Genomic DNA, 27,485 nt, shown 5'->3' on the forward strand with positions numbered 1-27,485 from the left:
CTTTCTCAGACCGTCCTACTTTACAGAATAAAGCTGAGGCTCAGGTGAGGCATTTTGTTAAATCCAGGCCTTTCTGACTCCACAGAGCTTAGTTTTTTCTCTTTTTTTGTAATAGTTTCATTGAGATATAATTCATTTAAAGTGTACAATTCAATGATTTTTAGTATATCCACAGAGTTGTGCGACCATCACTAAGTCAATTTTGGACATTTTCATCACCTCAAATCCTGTATCCTTTAGCTGTCACTCCCATCTCATCTTCCCATCCCCCAGCCCTAGGCAACCATGAATCTACTTTCTCTGTCTCTATAGATTTGCCTATTCTGGACATTTCATGTAAATGGAATCATGTATTGTATGATCTTTTTCATTTTTAAAAGAACCGGAAGTGCACAAAATGGAGTTACTCACAATCCTTGGCTCATAAAGCGCTGTCGACATGAATCCGTGAAGAGTCTGCCACTTAATCCAAAAAGTAGACCATTAACCCTAATTTACATCCCCTAATGTGCTTTTCCTCTGTCCTATTCCTCTGCCTCTCCCATTCAGAGCTGACCACTCCGAGTGGGAGTTTTGTGTTTATCATTCCCTTGATTTGTTTATATATAGTTTCACCACTCTCTATATGCATTCATAAACATTTTGTTCATAAATTTGAACTTTATTGTTTGAACTATAGTCATAAATTAGTACATTGGGGCTCATTTCTTTCATTCAATATTATATTATTGAGATTCATCTATGTTGGTGCATAAATCTATAGTTTATTCATATTCCTTTATGTGACTCTACCATAATTTACCCATTCTCATGCCAATGGGCATTTGCGGGTTTTTTCCAGTTTTTTTGCAATTATGAACAGTGCTACTTTTTCATGGTGTACACGTACAAGCATTTCTCTTGAGCAAATACCCAAGAATGGTATTGGTAAATTGCAGCACACGTAATTGTTTTCTAAAATGACTGCAACATTTTACAGTCCCATCGGCCATTATAACAGACCCTGTTGATACATCCTCTTCAACCTTAGTATTGTCAGACATCTTAACTGTTGCTAATTGAGTCTAAACTGGTATTTCATCACGCTCTTGATTTGCATTGCCAATTCATGTTTATCGTCCATGTTTTCCCTCTTCTGTGAAATACCTGTTCTTGCCTTTGCCCATTTTTACCTACTGGATTCTTTGTCTTGTTCTTATTGAGTTGAATTTATTTTAACTTTTGTCAGTTTATATATGTTGCAAATACTTCTTTCTGATAGTAGACTGCATTTAGTTTTCTTTAAGCTATCATTTGACAGGCAAAAGGTCTTAATTTTATCATAATTGAATTTGCATGTCTTCTAATCTAGACAAAATACATGAGACAACCGTTTTCAGGCAGTAGACAACAGGCAACACAACACTGGGCTTACTGAAGCAATGAAATCACGAAGTAAGTTCCATTAGTCCAACTTCTCCACCTAAGGACGATTTCCCAAAAGCAGCACATTGGGCTGGAGTCCAAGCAGAGCATGGCAGTCCCACAAAGCTGGTGAGGCAGAGATCAGACTTTTGAGCAGCTGAGGCAGCCAGCATCTTCAAGGCAGTACAGCAGCAGGGAGGGAACTGGCAGAGGGAGTATTCCAAGTGCGTGTGGGGATTGCCTTCAAGTCCTCGGCTGACGGCTGGGTTGCACAGCTTGACAGATGGGTGTATTTTAGTGGGAAGCATTAACTCATCTATTATACAATTTTGATATTTCAGAGGTTTCCAGGAGGAAACAAGACTTTAGTTCCTGTTATTTAGTATCTAAAGTAGTCATGATAGATGGTTACCTAGTTAACATTTATTGAGCATTAATTATAGCTCTTTTATTCTTCATAGCAATCCAATGAGATAAAATCTATTGTCTCCAATCTACAGGTGAAGAAATGGAGAGCGCTTAGTAACTGGCCCAAGAAGTCACGGAACTACCAAATGGTAACCCAGGATTCAAACCGAACGGTCTCCTGAGTCCCTACACTTGGCAAACACTTGCCAAGACATTGCTTCTTAGGAGATAGGCACACTTGGTCCCTAACTTTCATGAATTTTCTTCAGTTCAGCTCAATGAATATTTCATGAGCTAGAAATTCTGTTCGCTGTTGGTGATATAGACGTTAGTAAGCCTAGTATAATACACTATTGAGAAAGACAGATGGACAAAGATAATGAAACGACGTTGCGATTTGCTAAGAGGCTATATTGGGAAGGACTCTACACAGGGTGAGGACACAGAACGGGCAGCTACCGAGCCTGGCAGAGTGAGGAGAGGTGCGGCTTCGGCTGACAGCCTCTGGGTTATGGATCCCCTCTATTCTTTTCCTTGCTACCCAGCTCAAGCCTGGCATGTCATACTCACTGACTGAACTGGGAGGCAGCACAGAGGTGCAGCCAGAGCAGGATCTTTGGAACCACACTAACTGGGTTAGGAGCCTGGTGTCAACCCTGTCAGCTGGGGCCTTGGGCAAGTTACCTAATCTGCAAGGACCCCACTTTCTTTCTTGGTAAGACAGGGACAGTTCCTAGGGTTGTGGTGATGACATGATGAGATGGAAAGCCCCAGCATGCTTGATAAGCTTTAGCAATTATTATTCATGAAACTGCCTTTAACCTTAGTGGACCTAAAAAGAAATTTCACGGTTGTTGACTCACACTGCTCTCGCTGCACAATTAGATATGAACACTTGATACAAAAATTTCAAGCAACTAAGCTTTCTGTGAGAACCAAGAACCACATCTACTCATCTCTCTTTCATGCTCCCCTCCGTGTGCATGAGAGTTCATAAATCCTATTACTTTGGACTAAAGGTTTCAGGGAAGAGAGGCCCTGACGATCTTGGCCTGTGCTTTGTGATGATGTCCACATCCTCTGCGAGTTTCATTCCTCAGGTGTTGCTCTTATACAGAACTCCTATCCAACCCAGTCATGGACTCCCACAGTGAAGCTGGCCCTAGTCAGGTGGTAGCTTTAACTTGGTTTATTTTGGTTCTGTGGGGCAACTCCTTGTTTCATACGTATTATAAGGCTGGGTACTTATTTGTTGATAGTCTTTTCTTACTAAGTATAAAATACTGAATTAAATTATTGACAAAGCATAATTTGTCCCCCAATTTTCTTGCAGAGGATTTAAAATTAATAGGAACATAAGCCAATGGGGAAAATGTGTGGTTTGCCATCTAAAATTGCACTTGCACTGAAGTCAGCGAGCCTTACTGGAACTCAAATACTAGTTATCTGAACAGTCAATGTGTAAGAGCCAAGACAGTTTTGAAGAAGCACTTACTCTACCAGTTATTACAACATGTTATAAAGCTCAGCTCATGTTCCGGGAAAGTTGTTCTTGGCTTCTGAGCCAAGCTTTCCCACTGGGCTTACTGTGTGACCCCGGGACAGGATTTCACTGGCAAGGTCTCCTCCACTGTCCAGCTGCCTACTGTGCATCCTAGTTTCCAAGAGAAAGGAGAGGACACAGGACTTCTAAAGCATGTCTTAGATTGCTGTGCCACGCAAACAAACCAACCTAGAGTCTTTTAAGTAGGGCCAGCACCCGCTGAAGCAGCTAGCCCGCTCTACCCTCTCTAAGCCGAATCATCCCTGAGTTAAAGGTACCCCTCCAAGGGCCGGCTCAGTGGCGCAGTGGTAAAGTGCACATGTTCTGCTTCGACGGCCCAGAATTCACTGGTTTGGATCCCGGGTGCGGACACAGCACCACCTGGCAAGCCATGCTGTGGTAGGCGTCCCACATATAAAGTAGAGGAAGATGGGCACGGATGTTAGCTCAGGGCCAATCTTCCTCAGCAAAAAGAGGAGGACTGGCAGCAGTTAGCTCAGGGTTAATCGTCCTCAAAAAAAAACCAAAGGGTACTCCTCCATCAGAAGGTCTCTTAGCACCAAACTGCCAGGATTTTTACCAAAAGAGAAAGGAGGAGTCGTCCTTTCCCAAATCCTTCTGTTTCCAAAATTCCTCAACAGAATCCATCACCAATATATTCTTCATGGTGGTAAACCTGACGTGGATCATTTAGAACCTAAAAGAAGAAGGTAAATTCACTGAACAGTACCACGAGTTATATTCACTATGCAACAGTCAGAGGCAAATTATCTACAAAGCAATAACTGCCGTAGAACTGGATTCTCTAATTAAATATATTTTTTGCTTGAAGATTATTCCTTAATAAATGTTACATTTAACGGTCCAAAAAGGAAAAATAAAATATTTGCAAAGAGCAAAGACAGTGAGACTGTTTCTCTAGCCATAACAGACAGTAAAAGAAATGTAAAAAAATATATAAAAATAACTTTTTTGTAGCCATAAAACTGGCTTCTTGAAACACCAAATAAATAAATACATTCGCTAACTACCTAGCGAGCTGCTACACTGTAGCTACTGATCGGAAATAACTAAAATTCCGTATCAGAGTCCTGGATTTATGATACTGTATTTTTTCACTAATTTCTTCATCCGCTTAATTTTCTTCCTGAAGACTTGATGATCTTGTTTTGAAATATACCGAAAATATCTACAACCTAAAAAATAAAACAAAGCAACATGAAAAAAAAAACAACAGAGTTTTAATGACGAATCAAATTGCTCAAGTGTATTTCTTCATTTTTAAAATTTGCTTCAGTTTCTGGCATACCAATGACCATGAAAATAGACTGATTTGTATTATCTATACTCACAGGTCCTACGCACATTCTAAGAGCTGTCACCAATGAAATGTACTGCTTCCCACATACGATGACGTTTCTCCTCCATCATAATTAAAGCACAAACTTTAGCTTGTTCCTACTTTGCCTCCCAAACCCTAGTTAAGGTGAGATGCTTATTATACACATTCACATATTAAATGAGCTTCTCCAAACCAAATTACTAAAGGTTCCTTCTCAAGGTTAGCTTATAAAACAGCCAAGAGGCATTCATAATAAGAGACTAATCTGAGGAGAACCTCGACGGGAAGGATTAGAATAAATCAGTCGTAGGTTAGAAGAGATCAGAAATTGTCTCCTCACTCCAGCCATCAGGCGGGCAGCTGGACGGCGATAATGCAGGATCCTGGCACTCAGCAGAACTTCCACCTGCTTCTCACAGAACTACAATGGTAAGAGGATCACTTGCTAAATATTTCAGAGACATGAAGCAAACTCAGGATCCATTTTTCCATTCAACAGTGATTTCTCCAGCCTCTATAGCCTTAGGCACGGTACCAGGTAAACTGTGACAGGAATGAATGGTCACTCTTTGTAATTTCAAAATCATCCAAGAGCTACGTCTAGATGAAAAGAAAACAAAGCCATGTACCTTTTTTTCCTGACAATACTCCAGCCACCAAGGCCTTCTCACAAGCCAACGCTTTATCCTCCTTCCAATCACTTTTTGCCCAAAAGTAGCTGAAGTGAAAGCCTGGCCACCAGTTTTTCCTGGAGCTCCACTCTTCTTGAACCCAGGCAAGGTGACTCCTGGAAAAGAAAAAGGTCAAAAGGGAAGGCCAATGATGAGGACAGATCTATAGTGTCAGAATCTGACCTTGAGTATAGTCTATGGAAAGATGACAAGGAAAACGAATTTCTGAGCATGGCCATGGTATATAGCACACGCATGAAAGCAAACCCTTTTCAGTCCTCCTTGATCTTCACAGCCCATTTTCCATCTAACTAACCAGTGAGTTCCGTACAGCACAGCGGTTAACAGCACAGACTCTGAAGTCAAAATCCTAGATTCACATCTCAGATCTTCCATTTACTTACTATCTGTGTGATCCTGGGCAAGGTGCTTAACCTCTCTGAGCCTCAACTTCCCTGAGGATATTAACGGTACCCATCTCATAGCATTGTTATTAGGATTAAATTGGTCCAGTAGTATAACAGTCTCATGTAAAGTCCCTGGCATGCTGTCTGGTACACAGTAAATGTTTAATAAATGTCAGCTATTATTATCATTACTTAAAAGTTACTTTAAAACCTCACTTTAAATTATATATGCTACAAAGCATTACTATCCAAGTTAAGATGCCATTTTTATACAAATACATGAACACACAGGTTTGGCAGTTGAACCCAGACAATGCTAAGTGTTCGTCAATAATTTAATCGAGCAAATACTTATTTAGCACCTATTTGCACCCTGTGGCAGAACTTCAGAAGTTCAAAAATGAACAGTACATTTCTCTGCCTTCAAGAACCTTCTGGTTAGCAGGGGTTTACACAGTGTGTTAGAGGTGGAAAGTGGTTTCCGATGAGTACACCAACATTTCACACCAAAAACATTCTACAATCAGCACTGTGCTAGCTCCACGGTCAAGTCAGATCTGAAGCCTGAAACAAGTTCCCACAGATGATGAATTTCCTAACCTACTAAAACGATGTAATAAGTAAATGAAACTTAATTTTGTGATGTCCTTTCTTCTCACACACAGTGACAATGACAAAGGGCCACTCCTTTTCTTCTGCTCAAAATGTGGCAGTGATGAAATTATGATCACAGGTATAGTTTCAGATACCCAGCTCACAATGGACTTAATAAATATTTGTTGAATGAATAACCTACACTGATCTAAGGAGACCCTAACAACCCCACTGAAAACAGCGGGGAGGAAGCTGCCCCCCACGCCTTCTCAGAGCTGACGACACACAAACCACAAAGAGCTTACAAAGAGTGTAGCGATCTAGCGATGGGTGGGAGTGACCCCTTCTAGTCCTTATTTCCAATTTGAAAACACACATATCCCCCCGTAGTGTGGTGTAAGTTATAGTACTTATTTCGATAGCGTAAAAAGATCTTGATAGAATTTTGGTATGTTATACTTGGGACTTTGTATTTCCTTGCTTCTGATGTACTCAGAAGAAAACAGTGGAAGACAAATTCAAGAAATCCAAAAAACCCACGCAAAGAACTTCACTTAAAAATTGACAGATACCAACTAAAATACTGGGAAACACTATTTATGCTGATCCAGTAGTAAACAGTGTGTCTCTTACTTACCCCATTAAGGTCTGTCGGAGATACTTGGCCAAATATTTCCAAGCAGTTATATTTTTAGTGCATCCAGCAAAATCTAGGACTCCAAATAACACCTCCAACCCCAGCTTGTGGTGTTCTTCTTTTTCTGCAATGGTCACAACAGTTAGAGTTTCCTTTAGGTATTGAAGTGCACAAAGCTGAAAAACACATTCAGTTGATAAAATACTACTGCATCCTGAGTCTTCTAGTTTGGTTAACAGCTTAAAATAATTCATTATGCTCATACTCTCCTGAAATGAATCTGAACAATCTAATAATTTAGCCCATGCTAATGAATTCAGGGGTTAGTGTGATCTCTATATGGGTTATATTCTACTGAGAACACTGTTTAAAATAACTGCCCTATTTGGACATTTTATATAAGTTCTCTTTTCCTGGAAGAACTGAGTAGTCCCAGTACCTATTGGACTTAAGCTGATTTTCTCCTATGAAGAAGTCTGTTCTTCTACATACTGAGCTGAAACCCAGTAGGGATTAAAATGAGGTGAATTATATAAATTAAAGACATTTCTCTCTTGCTAATTATTGACTAATGTTCTATTGCAGGGGTCAGCAAACTTTCTGGAAAGGGCCAGACGAAACATTTAAGCTTTGTGAGCCATACATTCTGGGTCACAACCATGCACCTCTGCTGCTGTAATGCAAATGCAGCCACACACAATATGAAAACCAACGGATGTGGTTGTCCTCAAGCACAACCTGACTGATAAAGACAGGCGAGGGGTGGATCTGGCCCATGGGCCACAGTTTGCTATCTCTCGCCTACAGCTTACCTGTGCAAAGAGATATAAAACAAAAATTATTTACCTGATTTTCTCAGTAATCTATGGAATTCTAACATCAGTTTATGAGATGTTACAATCTGATACAAAATCTGGAAGAAAGAATAATCTTGTAATTTTACACATTCTCAAATTTCAGCTTACTTTCAAGTTCTTACTGTCTAATATGCCCTCAGGAAATGAGGCAAGGATTTAAAAGATACTTTGCTTTTATCCAGTTTCAATTTGGGTATAGAAAGGTGTTCTATGTAAAGCTTTTTTTAAAAAAAAATTCTCCACTAACAACAAGATAGTCACGGGGGTGGGGGAAAGAGATGGGGACATTTTAGTTTCTCCTTACTCATTTTTATACCATTTACCACATGTAAAACCTTAATTTCTTTTCAGAAACCAGGACTGAGAAAACAATAAAGGAAAAAAAGAATCACCATCACACAGAAAAGATATTTAATCCTTACTGATCACAAGATGTCACAGAATAATTATATAAAACAAAAAACCCAGAAAGGCATGAATGACTATTTGGGAAGATTGTGCTCAGGAACACAGTACAGAGAAAGGATTCGAGTAAGTATTTATACAACCTTTTCACACAATAGGGAGAAATTAAAGATTCTTCTTTTTAAGAATAGGAAGGACTATTTCTATGAATATTCGAAAAATAGGATTTTAAGAAAAACTGTAATTCTTATTTCAACACACTTAATATTAGAAATGCATTCATTCTGTCTGCTTGCTGAGGCCCTCCGACCTTACAGTGAAATAATTTCCTACAAAATGAAAAGTAAATTTCATTAATTTCTCTTAATAATTTTTGAAAAGAAGATCAATCAATCAAGATCAATATTCTAATATTCTCATATCAGAGAGAATTATTAACAGTCGGTTCCTGTGAAATCACATCTATCTTATGATTTAAGGAATTCTGCATATGACTTAATTCATTTAGATTTTTTTAAACCTTTTTATTGAAATATAACATAAGGAATAGAAATGAATACAAATGCTGAATGTGTCCTTCAATAAACTTTCACAAAGTTTAACACACTCGTGTAACAAGCACCCAGATCAAAAAACAGAACATTATCAGAATTCTAGAAGTCTTCCATCAGTTTTGGGAAATTCTTAACCGTTAGCTCCTCAAATACTGGCTTTTTTGTTGGTTGCATTACCTGCTCTGGCCCTGTTCTCTCTCTCTTTTCCCTGGGACTCCAATTATAAATACAGTCGCGTGGCACATAACAACATTTCAGTCAGCGACGGACTGTATGTACAACGGTGGTCCCATAAGACCAGTACCATACAGCTAGGTGTGCAGTGGGCTACACAACCCAGGTTTGTGTAAGTCACTCTACGATGTTCACACAACAGCAATATCACCTAATGACGCATTTCTCAGAACGTATCCCCATTGTTAAGTGACGCATGACTGCATGTCAGACCTTGTCACCAAGTCTTTGTACACTCTTTTCTGCCCTTTTTATCCTTTTGTTTCCGTGCTTTAGCCTGATATTTTCTATATGGTCCATTAATCCTCTCTTCTGCTATGTTCCATTGGCTATTAAACTCAGCTATTGAGTTAATTTCAAATATTGAAGTTTTCAAAAGGAAAAACAGAACTTCTCTAAATCTATCTTGTCTTGAACATAAATAAGCGTTCAACACAGTTATTCTCTGTTATACTTTAAAAAGTCTTTTCAGAAACACCATTGCTAACTGACAATCTGAATGAAGTCACCATCTTGCTATGTTCTAACTATCTGTAATCTTTTGTTGTACAAATGGGTAAAAGGAAACCTTGGAGGGTAAGGTTAGAAGAGCAACTTCCAAAGTATTATGCAGTAAAACAAAGCCTGTTAAAAACTTCATAAAATGTACAGTTTCCACATCTGAGGGTTTGATAATGTCAATTTTAACGAACATGTAAGTATACATTAGAGCTAATTGGCTTTTTCAAAGAAGACTGATAGATAAGGATTTTTCTCAGTCATCTGTTTAGGTTGAAAAGGACCTTTCTTTTTCTTCCTCCTCTAAAATATCATGTCAAAAACCAACCACAAAATATATAAAGAACTCCTACAATCCAACAACAGAAAGATAAATCACCCAATTCAAAAAAGGGCAAAGGACTTGAAAAGACATTTCTCCAAAGAAATACAGATAGCCAATGAGCACATGAAAAGTTGCTCAATATCACCAGCCATTAGAGAAATGCAAATCAAAACCACAATGAGATGCCACTTCACATCCATCAGGACAGCTATTATCAATTAAAAGAAAAAAAACAAGTGTTGGTGAGGATGTGGAGAAATGTAAATCCTCATGCATTGCTGGTGGGAATGTAAAATAATGCAGCTGCTGGGAAAACAGTCTGATGGTTCCCCTAAGGGTTAAACAAAGAATTACCACATGATCCAGCAATTCCACTCCTAGATATACACCCAAAACAAGCGAAAGCAGGGAAACACATACTTGTACACTCATGTTCACAGCAGCATTATTCACAACAGTCAAAAATTGGAAACAACCCAAATGTCTATCAACAGATGAATGGACGAACAAAATGTGTAATATATAAACAAAAGAATATTATTCAGCTTAAAAAGGAAGGAGATTCTGATCATGCTATAACGTAGATGAATTCTCGAAACATGATAAATGAAATAAGCAAGACATAAAAGGACAAATACTGTATGATTCCACTTAGATGAGGCTCCTAGAACAGGCAAATTCCTTGAGACAGAAAGTGGACTAGAGGTTAGCAGGGGGCTGGGGGTGGGGATTGTGGGGACTTACTGTGCAAAGGATATGGAGTTTCTGTTTGGGACGATGAAATAGTTCTGGAACTGGATAGTGGTGATGGGTGCACAAAATTCTGAACATACCTAATGTCACTAAAGTGTGCACTTACAAATAAATGGTAAATTTTATGTAATGCATACTTTACCACCACAACAAAAACCTTCTAAAGCAATACCACGTACAGTAACCATCCAAAACATGAAACTCTTAGGGATAAATTTAACAAAATATATACAATAAAAACTACAAAACATTTCAGAAAGAAATAAAAGACCTAAATGAATGGCAAATGATGGACAGACATATCATGTCCAGTTTGGAAACATCAATTTGTTAAGATGCCAATTCTTTCAGAATTCACCCAAAGGTTCAAAATCCTAGCAAAATTTTCTTGACGCAACAAAATGATTTAAAAATATATATGGAAAGTCAAAGAACATAGAGAAGCTAAAAACAACTTTGGAAAAAGACGAATTTGTATGACTTTCATGGTATGATTCCAAAATTTGCTATAAAATATAAAACTACAGTAATCACGATATGTGGTATTGGCATATGATGGAAATATACATCTACACAATATAGATGTAGAGAAATAGAGGTAGAGAAATATACTCTACACAATAGAGTCCATATCTATGATCAATTGATTTTCAACAAAGTTAAAAATGTAACTCAACAGGAGAAGAAGGGTAGTCTGTTCAATAAATGGTGCTCAAAAAATCGTATGGAAAATAATGAACCTTGACTCTGACCTCATACTACACAAAAAAATTAGCTGAAAATCTATCAGGGACCTAAACAAAATTATAACACTTCTAGGGGAAAAAAAAAAGAGAATCTTCATTATCTTGAGGTAGGCAAAGATTTCTTAGACAAAAAGTACTAACTATAAAAGAAAAATGAATAAACTGCACTTCATCAAAGTTAGAAATTTCTGTTTCTTTGAAAGACAGTGTTAGGAAAACAAAAAGGTAAGCCACGGACTGGAAGAAAATATTCACAATCCATATATCTGACAAAGGACTTGTATCCAGATTATATTAAAAACTTTCAAATCAATAAGAAGGCAACCCTGCAAAAAAACAGACAAAACATTTGAACAGACACTTCACAAAAGAAGATACAGGGGGGGCCGGCCTGGTGGCTTAGCTGTGAAGTTTACACACTCCGCTTCGGCGGCCCACGGTCACCAGTTTGGATCCCAGGCGCAGACCTATGCACCACTTATCAAGCCATGCCATGGCAGGCGTCCCACATATAGAATAGAGGAAGATGGGCACAGATGTTAGCTCAGGGCCAATCTTCCTCAGCAAAAAAGAGGAGGATTGGCAGTGGATGTTAGCTCAGGGCTAATCTTCCTCAAAAAAAGAAGATACAGGAATAGCCAACAGGCATATTAAAAGATGCTCAATGTCATTCGTCATTAGGGAAATGCAAATTAAAACCACAGTGAGACACCACTACACACCTACTAGAATGGCTATAATTCAAGACTAACAATACCAAATGTTGATGAAGATGTAGAGAAATTGAACTTTCACACATCACCAGTGGGAATATCAATGGTACAGTCACTCCAGAAAACATCTAGGCAGTTTCTTAAGAAGTTAAACATATACTTTCCAGCAATTCTACTCTTAGCTAGCTACCCAGGAAAAATGAAAATATATGTGCACACAAAGATTTGTACATGAATGTTGACGGTAGCATTCATAGCAGCCAAAAAGTGCAATAACCCAAATGTTCGTCACGAAATGCATGTATAAAAATGGACTACTCCTCAGCAGTAATAAGGAATAAACTACTGATACAATATGGATGAATCTCAAAAACATTACACTGAGCAAGAAAAGCCAGACAAAAAAAGGAGTACATACTGTAAGATTTCATTTATATCAAATTCTAGAGGAGGTAAAATTAATCTATAGTGACAGAAAGCAGATCAGTGGTTACATGGCGCCAGGAATATTGGGGGGAATGAGGGACTTTCTGGGGTGATGGAAATGTTCGACAACCTTATCCTGGTGGTTACATGGATGTATATATTTGTTAAAATGCATCCAAGTGTACACTTAAAATAAGTGCTTTACTACATGTAAATTATATTTCAAAAAGGTGATTTTTTAAAAATAGCAATGCAGAACTTTCCAACCAGGGTGGCAAAGGGTTTCTGAAATACTGATCCTCTCTCCTCAGTCTCTCTTGGGCAGGGGGTGGCAGAATGATAGTGGGGGGTCTCCTGGCCCTGTAGCCTCCTGTCTACCTCAGTGTACCCCACACACATTGTCATTTTATGGGTGCTATAATACAGAAGTTGGAAAGCAATGACCTAAGAATGTTTTAAAGTAGATCCCCAATCCTGTTCAAACATTGAATAAAAATTCTGTACCTTAAGCACGCTTATCAGTTTCTCTCTTGGTGCCTTCTCTCTCTTGAGAAAGTTGTATAAGTAGATATGATCATTTGGATTCGATGGGAACTTCTCATCATAGGCATAATTGGTGAGAACCTCTCGGGCTCCATCTTGATCCCCATAGAATTCCAGCATCTATATAAAATGAGTCATAATATCTTAGCTAAACTCTGTAAGATAGCTACATGAAAGATAATGCACAACTTAACTATAATGGGTACAAAAAATTACAAAAGTGACAAGTAGTATATACTGTTTAGGGAACCAGAGTAATGACAGCTTTTGCTTTCACCAGCACAGGTTACAATCTCTATGGAACAGAGAAGATCACCTGCAACCCTTATGGTTTCCCATTGTTTCTTTAGCATATTTTCCTACTGAAGAATGTAGCAACTTCAACCTAAGAACTCTTTCTATAAAAAATAAAGTCCTCAGAAAACTCTCTGACCCCAACACCCAAACAGCCTAGTACCTGCAAGCAGCTTTCTTCCAGCGGACGCCCCCAGAACATTGCCACACACCAAGGGCAGGAGGGAGCACACACCAGAGGAGCGACGGTGGAAATAGGTGACCAGAGCCCTACCTAAGCCCCCCGCAATTACACCTAAGCCCCGAGGGAAGCTCCAGAGTTACACACCGGAGGCGGCGGGGAAAACCCTACCTGCCATTAGCGGAGAGGCCCCACCCAGCATCCACAATGCCGGGAGGCTCCCAGAGCGAATCCCAAACGGGGTGGTGGCCCGCCAGCTGCCGCCGCCGGCCCCACTGACCGGGCTTTCACCTGGGCAGGGCTCGGGGCTACCGGAGATCTCCTTGGAGAGGACTGGGGCTGTGTGGAGCTCCAGCGGCAGGCTCCGTGGCCCGGGGGGTAAACTCTGGAGTTCCGTCCAGGCAGCAGGCAAAGTCTCTACCTGCCATTAGCGGAGAGGCCCCACCCAGCATCCACAATGCCGGGAGGGTCCTGAAGAGTAGAATCCCAGGCAGGGCAGCAGCCAGCCAGCTGCCACTGAACTCAAAGCCTCCGGCTATCCCCCAGACAGGGCAAGGAGCTCCCCGAGATCCTAGGGGAGAGGACTGGGGCTGGGTGGAGTTCCAGCGACCCGGCTCCGTGGCCCAGGGGGAAACTCTACAGTCTCACAGCAGCCTCAGCGATAGCCTCTGCACAACACTAGTAGAGAGCACCCACCTGGCAACCACAAGGCTGGAAGACCCTGGGACAAAAGTAGCATAGCTAGGTGAGCTAACCACAGACTGCAGAAGATACCCATAGCTCTGCTGTGACCCATAGTGGACAATGAGATTTTTGTGGGCGCCGATAGTGAGAGAGCTGCAAATATAAGTGATCCTGCCCCTGGCCACTGGGAAAGCCCATAACACCGCTGCAGACCCTAAGGAGGGAGCACGTCTAGGTGGTCTGCAACAGTAGGCACCAGCAGCCTGAAGCCCCCTTGTGATGGCCCCCACAGCTGAAGAGGGAACCCACAGGACCACTGTGACTACGAAGAGGGGCCCAGGCCCAGTTAGCAACAGCTGATAGGGTTCCTGGTTGGTGCAGTATAAACAGATGACCCCCCACCACACCAGTAGAAACAAGTGGAAGCAGTAACTAAACTCTATCTCTATGCGGAGGCACAAATCTACACCATCAAGCAATATGAGAAAATATATTAAATCTCCAGAACAGCAGGAAAATGACAAATACACACAAAACAATCCCAAAGACAATGAAATATATAACCTAAATGATGATGACTTCAAAACAGCCATCATTAAAAAACTCAATGAGTTAAAAGAGAATTCAGATAGACAACTCAACGAGTTCAGGAGCTATGTCACAAAAGAGTTCGATACTGTAAAGAAGAACCAAACAGAAATACTGGAAATGAAGAAGACAATAGAGATTAAGAAGAATCTAGATGCACTGAACAGTAGGGCCGATAATACGGAGGAAAGAATTAGCAATTTGGAAGCTAGGAATACAGAAATGCTGCAGGCAGAGGAGGAGAGAGAACAAAGACTAAAAAGAAGTGAAGAAACTCTCCAAGAATTATCTGACGCAATTAGGAGATGCAACGTAAGGATTATAGGTATACCAGAGGGAGAAGAGAGGGAGAAGGGGGCAGAAAGCCTATTCAAAGAAATAATGGCTGAGAACTTCCCAAACCTGGGGAGAGAGATGGAACTTCATGTGACAGAAGCCAACAGATCTCCAAACTTTATCAATGCAAGAAGACCAACCCAGAGGCATATAGTAGTGAAGCTAGCAAAAGTCAACGACAAGGAGAGAATACTAAGGGCAGCCAGGCAGAAGAAATTAACCTACAAAGGAACCCCCATCAGGCTATCAGCAGATTTCTCAGCAGAAACTTTACAGGCTAGAAGAGAGTGGAATGATATATTCAAAAATCTGAAGGACAAAAACCTGCAGCCGAGAATTCTCTACCCAGCGAAAATATCCTTCAAATACGATGGAGAAATAAAAAGTTTCCCAGATAAACAAAAATTAAGGGAATTCCTTGCCACAAAACCTCCTCTTCAAGAAATGCTCAGGAAATCCCTCATTCCTGAAAAATCGAAAAAAGGAAAGGGGCTACAAAACCAAGAGCAAAGGAGATAAGTAGAAGGACAACAACAGAGAGTAACAGCAACCATCAGAACAGACTAAACAATGGGACAAGAAACAAAGGAAATTGAAGAGAACCAGAAAACAAGACATAAAATGGCAGCAGTAGGCCCCCACATTTCAGTAATCACTCTAAATGTAAATGGATTGAACTCTCCAATCAAAAGACACAGAGTGGCAGGATGGATCAAAGAACAAGACCCAACAATATGCTGCCTCCAGCAAACACACCTCAGCCCCAAAGACAAACACAGACTCAGAGTGAAGGGATGGTAGACAATACTCCAAGCTGATAATGAACAAAAGAAAGCAGGTGTCGCTATACTAATATCAGACAAAGTAGACTTCAAAGCAAAACAGATAAAGAAAGACAAAGAGGGACAGTATACAATGATAAAAGGGACTCTCCACCAAGAAGACATAACACTTATAAATATATACGCACCCAACACAGGAGCACCAAATTTGTAAAGCAACTCTTAACAGAACTAAAAGAAGACATCAACAACAATACTATAATAGTAGGGGACCTCAACACACCATTAACACCAATGGATAGAACATCCAGACAGAAAATCAACAAGGAAATTATAGAATTAAATGAAAAGTTAGACCAGATGGACTTAACAGATACATATAGAACACTTCATCCAAAAACAGCAGGTTACACATTCTTCTCAAGTGTGCATGGAACATTCTCAAGGATAGACCATATTTTGGGAAACAAAGCAAGCATCAATAAATACAAGAGAGTTGAAATAATATCAAACATCACAATCCCTGACTTCAAAACATACTACAAAGCTACAGTGATCAAACAGCATGGTACTGGAACAAAAACAGGTGCACAGATCAATGGAACAGAATTGAAAGCCCAGAGATAAAACCACACATCTATGGACAGCTAATCTTTGACAAAGGAGCTGAAGGCCTACAATGGAGAAAAGAAAGTCTCTTCAACAAATGGTGCTAGGAAAACTGGACAGCCACATGTAAAAGAATGAAAATTGACCATTCTTTTTCACCATTCACAAAAATAAACTCAATGGATCAAAGACCTAAAGATTAGGCCTGAAACAATAAGTCTTCTAGAAGAGAATATAGGCAGTACACTCTTTGACATCAGTTTCAAAAGAATCTTTTCGGACACTATAACTCCTCAGATGAGGGAAACAATAGAAAGAATAAACAAATGGGACTTCATCAGACTAAAGAGCTTCTTCAAGGCAAGGGAAAACAGGATTGAAACAAAAAAACAGCCCACTAATTGGGAAAAAATATTTACAAGCTACTTATCCAACAAAGGATTAATCTCCATAATATACAAAGAACGCACACAGCTTAACAACAAAAAAACAAACAACCCGATCAAAAAATGGGCAGAGGACATGAACAGACATTTCTCCAAAGAAGATATAAGTATGGCCAATAGACACATATAAAGATGTTCATCATCACTAATCATCAGGGAAATGCAAATCAAAACTACACTAAGATATCACCTTACACCCATTAGATTGGCAAAAATATCCAAAACCAAGAGTGACAAATGTTGGAGAGGTTGTGGAGAAAAAGGAACCCTCATACACTGTGGGTGGGAATGCAAACTAGTGCAGCCACTATGGAAAACAGTATGGAGATTTCTCAAAAAGTTAAAAATAGAAATACCCTATGACCCAGCCATCCCACTACTGGGTATCTATCCTAAGAACCTGAAATCAGCAATTCCAAGAGTCCCATGCACCCCTATGTTCATTGCAGCATTATTTACAATAGCCAAGACGTGGAACCAACCTAAATGCCCAGAAACTGATGACTGGATAAAGAAGATATGGTATATATACACAATGGAATACTACTCAACCATAAAAAAGGACCAAATTGTTCCATTCGCATCAACATGGATGGACCTTGAGGGTATTATGTTAAGCGAAATAAGCCAGACAGAGAAAGACGAACTCTATATGACTCCACTTATAGGTGGAAGTTAACATATAGACAAGGAGAACTGATTGGTGGTTACCAGGGAAAAGGGGGGGTGGGGGGAGAGGAAAGGGTGAAGTGGTGTACCCACAACATGACTAACAATAACGTACAACTGAAATCTCACAAGGTTGTAATCTATCATAATCTTAATTAAAAAAAAAAATAAATAAAATAAATAAAGTCCTCAAAGTAGGGCACACTAACAAGGGAATAAAGACCATAGAATGTCGCTAACCTCAGTGTCCTACATAACTTTAGGCACAAAAGGAGTAAATGGAAATTATAATTCCATTCACCTCATTCCCTTCCTTACACAGGAATTTCCAGATTTACTGTCATATGGTTCCAGAGATTACCTTCTGACAACACAATTATCACGTAAGCACTCATGAAACTTTCAAAAAGCAAATTACTTTAACAAACAAACAGATAGAGAACAGATTGGTGGCTACCAGACAGGGAGGGAGTGGGGGGGGAGGGTGAAAGGGGTAAAGGGGCACATATGTACAGTGTTGGATGGAAACTAGACTTCTGGTGGTGAACAGAATGCAGTCTATACAGAAATCGAAATATAATGATATACACCTAAAATTTATATAATGTTAGAAACCAACGTGACCTCAAAAAAATAAATAAGTAAAAAACAAAAAGGCAAATTATTTTGATGATTTATTCCTACTGCCAAGGCCCCCTGTTCTTTCACAATGACCCTGGGATAAGAGGACATCCTTACGAACTTCCTAAAAGGCATTATCTTCATCTCATACATTGTGACCTACTTTCGGATTTCTGTCCCCTTCCCTTCTATACCCCACCAAATCATAAAGGATCTTTCTGCTTTTCTTTTAAGCTCAATAAGAATAATATAAAATCGATATTTACAACTATGTTGTTATTTATTTTATAAATATTTGGCCATGACATGTTATCCAGTGGTGAAATAAACACAGGATAACATTTAAAGTACACTAGTAAAATAAACAAAAATTATTCAGACCAAAGAAAAGACACCATGTTCTTTTTCTTTTTAAACCATTTTCTCCATAAAGTATCTTCTGATCAATAAAGATTAGGTTTAAAACCAAATGAAACTAATAAAACTGTATAAAAAGTCTACTTACCTCTACATAACTCTTCACAAAAGGATCCCAAACTCCAGGAATTTGAATCAATGCACCAAGGTTTACAGACGTCTTCCAGCTGTGGTCGAGCATATTCTGGGATGCTGTATTGTACGCATAATCATCCTTATCTGCCCAGAGAAAAGAGATTTTGAAAAGTCATGCAGTATTGAGGACTTCTGCTGAATTAGTAATCAATAAACTACCCACAAGGAAAGCTCAGGCCATAACGGCTTCACTAGGGAATTAGAACTAACATTTAAAGAATAATACTAATTCTTCACAAACTTTGACCCCCCAAAAAAACAACAGAAGGAACACCTCCCAACTTATTCTATGAGGCCAGTACCACCCTGATACCAAAACCAAAGAGAACACAAGAAAAGAAAACTATAGTCCATTTTATGAATAGAGATTCAAAAATCCTCAATAAAACACTAGCAAACTGAATCCAGCAACACAGAAAAAGGATTATAGACCATGCTCAAGTGTGATCTACTCCAGGAATGCAAAATTGTTTAACATCCCAAAATCAATTAATGCAAGACACCAAATCAACAGAATCAAGGACAAAAACTATATGATCATCTCAACTAATGCAGAAAAAGCATTTGATAAAATTCAATAATCTTCATGATAAAAACACTCAACATCTAGGAATCGAAGGAACTTCCTCAATCTGATAAAAAGCATCTATGAAAAACCCACAGCTAACATCAGACTTCAAGGTGAAAGACTGCATGCGAGAGCTGATGTCCTCTCTTGCCACTGCTATTCAACCTTGTACTGGGGGGCCAGCCCCGTGGCTGAGTGGTTAAGTTCACACGCTCCGCTTCAGCAGCCCAGGGTTTCATTGGTTCAAATCTTGGGCGCGGACATGGCACCGCTCATCAGGCCATGCTGAGGTGGCATCCCACATGCCACAACCAGAAGGACCCGCAACTAAAAATATACAAGCATGTACTGGGGGCCTTTGGGGAGAAGAAAAAAAAATTAAGATTGGCAACAGATGTTAGCTCAGGTGCCAATCTTTAAAAAAAAAAAAAGCAACATTGTACTGGAGAGTCTAGCCATGGCAAATAGGCAGAAAAATAATACGAAAGATTTCCAGATTGGAAAAGAAGTAAAACAATCTCTATTTGCATATGACATGATCTTGTACATAAAAAAATCCTAGGACTCCACTAAAAACTTACTGGAATTAACAAACGAGTTCAGTAAAGTGACAGGATATAAGAACACAATACGCAATAATTATAATAAGAATACACAATAATTAATTGTATGTCTATATAGTTGCTATGAACAATCCAAAAATGAAATTAGGAAAAAAATGCCATTTCCAATAGCATCAAAAACAATAAAATACTAAGGTATAAGTTTTACAAAAAAGATATGAAATTATACTCTGAAAAGTAAAATTGTTCAAAGAAATTAAAGAAGACCTAAATAAATGGAAAGACATCCCACGTACATGGGTTGGAAGACTTATCACAGTTAAATCAATTGATAGCTTCAATGCAATTCCTAGCAAAATCCCAGATGGCTTTTTTGCATAAACTGACAAGCTGATCTTCTAACTCATATGGAAATGCAAGGGACCAAGAACAGTAAAAACAATCTTTAAAAAAGAGGAACAAATTTGAAGGATTCACACTATGACTTCAAAAGTTACTATAAAGCTACAATAATCAAGACTGCACGATACAGGCATAAGTACAGACATATGTAGACCAACAGAAGAGAATTTAGAGTCCAGGAATAAAACTTCGTACCTATGGGCAACCGATTTTTGATAAGGGTGCCAAGATAATTCAGTGGGAAAATAAGAGCCTTTTCAGTAAACAGGCTGGAACTACTGGATATCCACATGCAAAATTACAAAGTTGGACCCCTACCTACCTCACGCCATATACAAAAATTCACTCAAAATGGATCAAAGACCAAAATGTAAAACTATAAAACTCTCAGAAGAAAACCTAAGTGTAAATCTTTGCGACCCTGGAGTAGACAACGGTTTCTTAGATACGACACCAAAAGCACAAGCAACAAAGGAAAAAATAGATAAATTAAACTTAATCAAAATTAAAAACTTTCGTGCTTCAAAGAACATCATTAAGAAAGTGAAGATAATCCACAGCAATATTTTCAAATTATATATCTATCCGATAAGGGACTCATATCTAGAATATAGAAAGAACTCTTACAACTCAATAATAAAAAGACAAGTAATTCAATTAAAATAGGAGCAAAGGATCTGAATATAAATTTCTCCAAAGAAGATACACAAATGGACCATAAGCACATGAAAAGATGCTCAACATCATTAGCCACTAGGGAAATGTACACCAAAACCTCAATAAGATACTACTTCACCCTCACTAGGATGGCTATGATCAAGAAGACAGATAACGGCAAGTGTTGGCTAGGATGTGGAGAAATCATTACCCTCATATACTGCTGGTGGGAAAGTAAAATGGCACGGCCGCTCTGGAAAACAGTCCAGTGGGTCCTCAAAAGGATAAACATAGAGTTACCATATGACCCAGCAATTCCATTCTTAGGTACATAACCCAAGAGAAATAAAAACATAAATCCACACAAAAATTTATAAGTGAATGTTCATAGCAACATTATTCAAAATGGTCAAAAAGTGGAAAAAAACAAATGTCCATCAACTGATGAATGAATACATAAAATGTGGCATATCCATACAATGGAATGTCACTCGGCAACGAAAAGGAATAAGTACCATAACAGGCTACAACATGGGTGAACCTTAAAAACATTATGCTAAGTAAAAGAAGTCAGTGACATTTTATGATCCCATTTGTATGAAATGTCCAGAATAGACAGATCTCTAGAGACAGAGAGATTAGTGGTTGACCGGGACTGGGGGACACAGGGGAATTGAGAGTGACTGATAACGGGTGCAGGGTTTCTTTTTAGGGTGAGGAAAAGGTTCTCAAATTGATTAGGGTAAATGATGCGCAACTGTGAAAACACTACAGTGCACTGAATTGTTCACTTCAAGTGGGTGAATCATATTGAGAATTGTATCTCAATTCTCAATAAAGCTGCTCCTAAAAAAAAACATGAGAGATCACTACACCCAACAAATTGGATGATATGAAAAATCTGACAGTTACAAACAGTGAGAAAATACAGACAAAAGAAAATCCTCATCAGAATACTAGTGGAATATAAATTGGCAACCATGTAGGAAAGAGTTTAGCCCATGATATACTAAAGCTGAAGACACACATACTCTATGATAACAATTCTACTCACAGAAATTCATGCTTATGTGTATCAGTACACATGCCCAAGAATTTCAAAGCAGCACTATTTTATAAGAGCCCCAAACTATTAATAACCTAAATGGCTATCAATAAATAGAAGGAATAAACTGTGTGAATATCATACAATAAAATGTTTTACAACAATAAAAATGAACAAACTAGAGCTAATTCAACTATATGGATGCATGTTAAAACTAATGTTGACCAGGGCCAGCCCCGTGGCCAAGTGGTTAAGTTCATGCACGCCGCTTCACAGGCCAGGGTTTGCCAGTTCAGATCCCAGGCGTGGACCTGCACACCACTTATCAAGCTGTGCTGTGACAGGCATTCCACATATAAAGTAGAGGAAGATGGGCACAGATGTCAGCTCAGGGCCAGTCTTCCTCAGCAAAAAGAGGAGGATTAGCAGCAGACGTTAGCTCAGGGCTAATCTTGCTCAAAAAAAACAACTAATGTTGAACAAAGTATGCAAAGCCCAAAAGAATATATACAGTGTGAATTTAAATATGACATTCAGATATAGGTAAAACTAAAATACAGTGTGTACAAATGCACTTGAGTGGTAAAAGTACTTTAAAAAGCAGGGAAGTGATCATCGTTAAAGTCAAGACAGTGGTTTTCTAGAGACGGAATGGGAGGAAGTGTGACCAGGAAGGCACACATGGGGACCTCCTAGGGGGACAGCAATGTTTTGTTCCTTAATCTAGGTGGTTGTTACACGGATGTTTGTTTTATAATAATTCATTCATATACTTTTTCCGTAAACAGTCATGCGTTGCTTAGCAACAGGGACACGTTCTAAGAGATGTGTCGTTAAGGTGATTTCCCCGTTGTGTGAACGTCATAGAGTGCACTTCCACAAACCTAGATAGCATAGCCTCCTGCACATCTAGGCTATTCGGTATTAATTTTATGGGCCCACCCTTGCATATGCAGTCCATCACTGACCAAAACGTTATGTGGTGCATGACTATAATATTTCATAATCTTTAAGGTTTAAAAGAAAAGTTACTCAGACTTTCAAAAGCAATAGATAATAGAGGCACGAAATACTTTTTGGTACCAATGCTGCTTTTTGGCCATGCTACTCTGTGGCCAAGAAAGCAGCCCCCCAAAAAAAGAGGAATTGGTATTCTCTTCCAGTGGATCAACTGAATAAATATCAATATGAACTTGGAAATGAGGTGTTAAGGGAAAAGTAGGTAAGAAATTATGAAGAAAAATTTTTTTGAAGAAAAAGGCAGATCCCTGAGTAAGTATAAGTTGGGTGTGAATTTACCACGAAAGGGGGTTCCTAGTCACCAAGGACATCAAAGTCAACCAGGACAGGCCACAGCAGCAAGGCAAAATCCCAAGCCAACTCTGAGAGCAAGTGCGTGTGCTACATTCTCGTGAGTCTGGTTACAGAGAACTCGTCCTAACTTATTTTCTCATGAAGTAGACATCTAGGTTATAGATCCTCTAAAGAACTCCATATATTACCCTAGCTCCATCTCTTGTTGCTACAGAACAAAGTGTCAGCTGAAGAACGGCCTTGAATCATGGTCCACAGGAGAGCCGGTGTAAATGCCATGTTCCAACTGCTTTAATCATCAAATATTTGCTTAAGTTTTCCCCAACCACGTGTAAGAAGAAAAGTAAACACAGACCTTTAAACTCATCTAATCAATTTATATCAGCAAGTCTTTTTTAAAAGAAATATTACAGCAGGCATTACGGCAAGGTTAAGAAAAGAAACAGAAGACAGACATGTGATCTCAAAAGACTGATCAGTCTAGATGAGGAGACACAACATAAAGTACACATGAAAAAACTTAGAGTAATGAAAAAGCAAGAGACGAAGAGCCAAATGATATAAGCTGAACATGAGGCTGATACATTAGGTCTGAGGTCTAAGAATGAGGGTCCAATGAGTCCTGAAGGGCAGAGGGCATCCTAGATGAAGACACTGCACCAAGACCTTGCCAGATGATCATGATGAAGACGGCATTTCAGAAGCGTCTTGGAAGAGATCAGACAGAAAGAAGGTCAGGAATTTTGGGATTAGTGAACCTCCATGCCTGGAGATCAAGGAAACACTGCTCATCACATAAGGATAATACGGAAACACTACTTACCACATACGACGTGATAAATACCAGGACTGAGATTTGGATGGAGGATGTGAAAACAGAAAGGAAACAATCCTAGAGAAGTTATGGAGAAAAACTATGCAAGAGAAGGGCAAGTGCAGAGAATCAACCAATCAATACAGCTCCAAAGAACACAAGTCTGGGGACAGATGAGGCCATAAGTAAAGAAGTATGATTTAAACTTGATAAGATCCCAGGTGATTTTCTGTCTTCTGTTTTGCAAGTCTCTCATAGACCTGGTTTCTTGATATCCCGCAAACTACCAACTCGAAGGGCAAGCTGGCATTCCTGCATGGACTCCACAATGGAATGAATAACACTGATTCTACTTTGTTAGTGTGTCACTAATATGCAACAATGTGCAAAGTTTTCTTCTTAAGCACTTTCTGAGCACTGCCACAGTGCTTTCCACAAGGACAGCCCTTCAGCTCCTAGTCTGGAGCTCTGGCCTCATCCTCTCTGCTCAGCAAAAACCAAACAACAAAAAGAAACATTCAACGTTTAGTGTATTTTTTGTTCTAAGAATTAACACATAGTTGCAAGAATACCTAAATTTTGTAAGATAAAAGATGTTACAAACTTATTTTCATTGTTTCATAATTTTTAATTATATTTTTCAAAGTCAACTTTGTATCACTCTCCTCCCAACCCGCTCAGCATCAATCGCTTTGTAGCCTTTTCCTGGTACCAACTATGATAGAGCAGGAAGGACTGCCAGTATGTGCTACACACTGTGGGGAATCCAAAGATGTCTAAGATAAGGTTTCAGCAAACAAGAATCTTAAGAGCTAGCAGAGTGTGCAGATGAGAAAACAATGTCAACAAAGGGAGGCAGAAAGGCACACTTTGGAGTGCACAGAAATCACCTGGAGAACTTGATACAATGAGCTTATGGATCCCATCCCCAGAGATTCTGATAGGAAGGTAGGAGGAGGGGGAGGGCTCTCTTTCTGACGCAGGTGCCTCACCCACTGTAGAGGCTGGCTATGGAGGAGGCAGCCTGCTTTGGTGGTGGGTTGGGACAGGTAACAGATAACTCCTCTATAGTTGCATTAAGCACCCTAGTCTCCTTTAACCCAGGCAGCACTCCCTAGTGAACACAGGGATGTCTACAGGAGGTTAAGAGAGAATGGGGGTAGGGATGAGTTTGAGATGTTTTTCGTAATCCTCGGCCCCTTGAGCTCGAACACCAGCCCTTGGAGTATGCCTGCAGCGCCCTAACCCTCAAGGGTTTCAGAGGAGGAATCAAATGACCCTCTGAAAGGCACGCAGGCGCAGTCCAGGCAAACAAAGCCGCGACGGACTGGGCAGCGGCTTTTAGTAATGCCTTTTATAAATAAACCCTTTCTTTTAGCTGTTATTTTCAGGTACGAAAATAACTCTTGAAAATACAACTTTCTTTTGAAAAAACAAATGAGGAAACATTAGAAAAGCATCCCCCATTCCCAGTGTTACCATGGCTGTCTGTTTGGTGTGTATACTTTCAGGACTTCCGTGTTTACATAGACACACTACCCACGAAGAACACAAAACACCGTTTGCACATTTTATTCCGACCTTCACGCGAACGCTCACCACACTGCCGTCGTCTCACGACTTGCTTTCCTTGCTTTACGAAGTGTCGTAAACTCTGGTCTGCGGCTGCGTCTTTCCGAATGCGGCGTGGGACGCCACGTTGGCCCTTCGGAGCCTAGCAGACGAGGGGCGGGGTCGAAGAGCCTGGAGCCCGCGGCGTGGCGCAGACGGCGCGCGGCGATGACGCACTGCGGTGTGCGCGAAAACGACGGCGGCCACGGCGCAGGGGCGGGGCGAAGGCTGCGGCAGCGTCAGGCGCGCGCACACGTTGCAGCCTTTCGCTTTCGGCGGGTTGGGGTGGCTCCGGCGCCGGGCAGGCGCCTGACAGGTGGACCTGCAGACTCTTGGAGATGGCGACGCTCTGTCTGACCGTGAATACAGGAGACCCTCCCCTGGGTAAGGGGCCGAGGCCGCCGACCTGTGTGGGTTGCATCAGCCGGGGAGGGTGCGGGGCGGGAAAGGTCGCTGCGCCCCGGCTTTGCGCAGTGGCGGGCTGGGTCGGGGAGATTGGGCCTGCCCCTCTCCCGCGAACTGTACACGGAGTGGGCTCCGCGCCCCCCGCCCGCCCTCTGTCCCCTGGCAGGTGGATTTGCTCCTAAAACAGTTTCCTGGGCGTGGAGGGAGGCGCGGTGTGAGCCCGGGCAGGGCGACACGAGGCTCAGCTTCAGACCCTCTCTCTCAGAGGGATGACTCCCAGCCAACTCCCTTCTCCCGGTTTGAAATGGTTTTCCCTGGAGACTGAGACCTACTCGTAGAAATAGCATGTTAAAACATAAAATGCTATTATTTTCTCGTCCCCTCTTTTAGTATTTCCCCCTATTTATCTTACTTTCCTTTCTCCCTCCTCTCAGAAAAGATCTTCAATCCACTCGACTCAAATTTTCTTTCAGTTTTATTGGGTTTAAAGGGAACAAGGCAGACGGTCGTAGGAGCGTTTAAAATTTCAACTGAGGTTGCATTTATTTTTAATTAGAGGCAGCAGGGTAATTGCTGCAACAACCAGACTGCGGATTGGTGGAGTTGCTTTACTACACACCATATGGATGTAGTAAACGTCGAACGTCACCTTCCTGATCCATCTTAAGTTCGATTTAGAATTGCTTTTTCAACGTGGCCAAGATTATTGTGGACAGATAGCTTAGAATTTCTTCTTTTTTTATTTCTTTGGGAAATTACACAAAAGAATTTACGTAGTTTATTGATCTCGTATTTGTTAATGCACATGTATAGTGTAGACGCACAAGTACTTTTCTAATGTTCCACAAGCCCAGACCTTTAGATACAATTGGGCACATAGGGCTGACAGAATCACTCGTTACATTCTCAACTTTAGTGTCCTTTTGAATCCATTGGAACAAGACCCACAGTTTAATAGCCATTTTAAATATTTTAAAAATGATAATGTTCTGGCATATTGATTCCAGTAATTATGGGCTAACCTCACACAAATCAATGAACTCTAAAAGAAATGGGTTTGATTCTTGTGCTGGAAAGCACTAGACCGTGTGGCCTCATGGTTAATAGCAAAGACGTCTGGTTCCTGGAGACCTGGGTCCAATTCTGGCTGCCACTTACTAGTTACGGAACCTTGGCAAGTTGCTTGTTTGGCTTCTCCTACAGTTTCCTTGTTTTAAGAAAGGAGGAATAATATCTTCCACACAGGGTTGTTGCCAGAATTAAATGAGATTGTAGGTAAAGTTC

General features: G+C 40.1%; 2 protein-coding genes across 9 annotated transcripts in view; one reads left to right on the forward strand and one right to left on the reverse strand.

The window, feature by feature from the left end:
* Nucleotides 1–626: 626 nt before the first annotated feature.
* On the reverse strand, nucleotides 627–25,974 carry LOC103555448 (TATA box-binding protein-associated factor RNA polymerase I subunit A). 5 transcript variants are annotated; one of them, XR_011535232.1, is made up of 8 exons: nucleotides 25,785–25,974; nucleotides 18,776–18,906; nucleotides 13,022–13,180; nucleotides 7,853–7,919; nucleotides 7,007–7,130; nucleotides 5,327–5,484; nucleotides 4,387–4,551; nucleotides 627–4,052 (listed from the first exon to the last, which is right to left on the reverse strand). XR_011535232.1 is itself a non-coding variant. In XM_070602055.1 (7 exons), the coding sequence occupies exons 2-7, from the start codon at nucleotides 18,866–18,868 to the stop codon at nucleotides 4,439–4,441; spliced, it is 711 nt and encodes a 236-aa protein (XP_070458156.1). In that variant the 5' UTR covers nucleotides 18,869–18,906; nucleotides 25,785–25,974; the 3' UTR covers nucleotides 4,160–4,438. The 5 variants fall into 5 exon arrangements, 4 of the variants coding, with proteins under 4 accessions (XP_070458156.1, XP_070458153.1, XP_070458154.1 ...); XM_070602055.1 differs by lacking the exon at nucleotides 627–4,052 and having other exon boundaries at nucleotides 4,160–4,552; nucleotides 5,331–5,484; XM_070602052.1 differs by lacking the exon at nucleotides 627–4,052 and having other exon boundaries at nucleotides 4,160–4,551.
* The window catches only part of EPRS1 (glutamyl-prolyl-tRNA synthetase 1), a 71,822-nt gene continuing 70,088 nt past the window's right edge, over nucleotides 25,752–27,485 (forward strand). For all 4 annotated transcript variants that reach the window (XM_070602049.1, XM_070602048.1, XM_070602050.1 and 1 more), the window contains exon 1: nucleotides 25,752–26,180. In XM_070602049.1, the coding sequence (XP_070458150.1) occupies nucleotides 26,135–26,180 (46 nt within the window). In that variant the 5' untranslated portion in view covers nucleotides 25,752–26,134. The remainder of the gene's footprint in view (nucleotides 26,181–27,485) is intronic.

The sequence above is a fragment of the Equus przewalskii genome, chromosome 31 (assembly GCF_037783145.1).
Source record: "Equus przewalskii isolate Varuska chromosome 31, EquPr2, whole genome shotgun sequence".
Lineage (NCBI taxonomy): Eukaryota > Metazoa > Chordata > Mammalia > Perissodactyla > Equidae > Equus > Equus przewalskii.

What these genes read in the sequence shown, in the direction of transcription:
- LOC103555448 (XM_070602052.1), bottom strand. Translation starts at nt 18,868, where the DNA reads ATGCTCGACCACAGCTGGAAGACGTCTGTAAACCTTGGTGCATTGATT. An exon ending in AACTGATAAGCGTGCTTAAG is followed by an intron (nt 7,920 to 13,021) that starts GTACAGAATTTT and finishes TCTTTCTTCCAG; the next exon opens with ATTTTGTATCAGATTGTAAC. An exon ending in TAGATTACTGAGAAAATCAG is followed by an intron (nt 7,131 to 7,852) that starts GTAAATAATTTT and finishes TGACCATTGCAG; the next exon opens with AAAAAGAAGAACACCACAAG.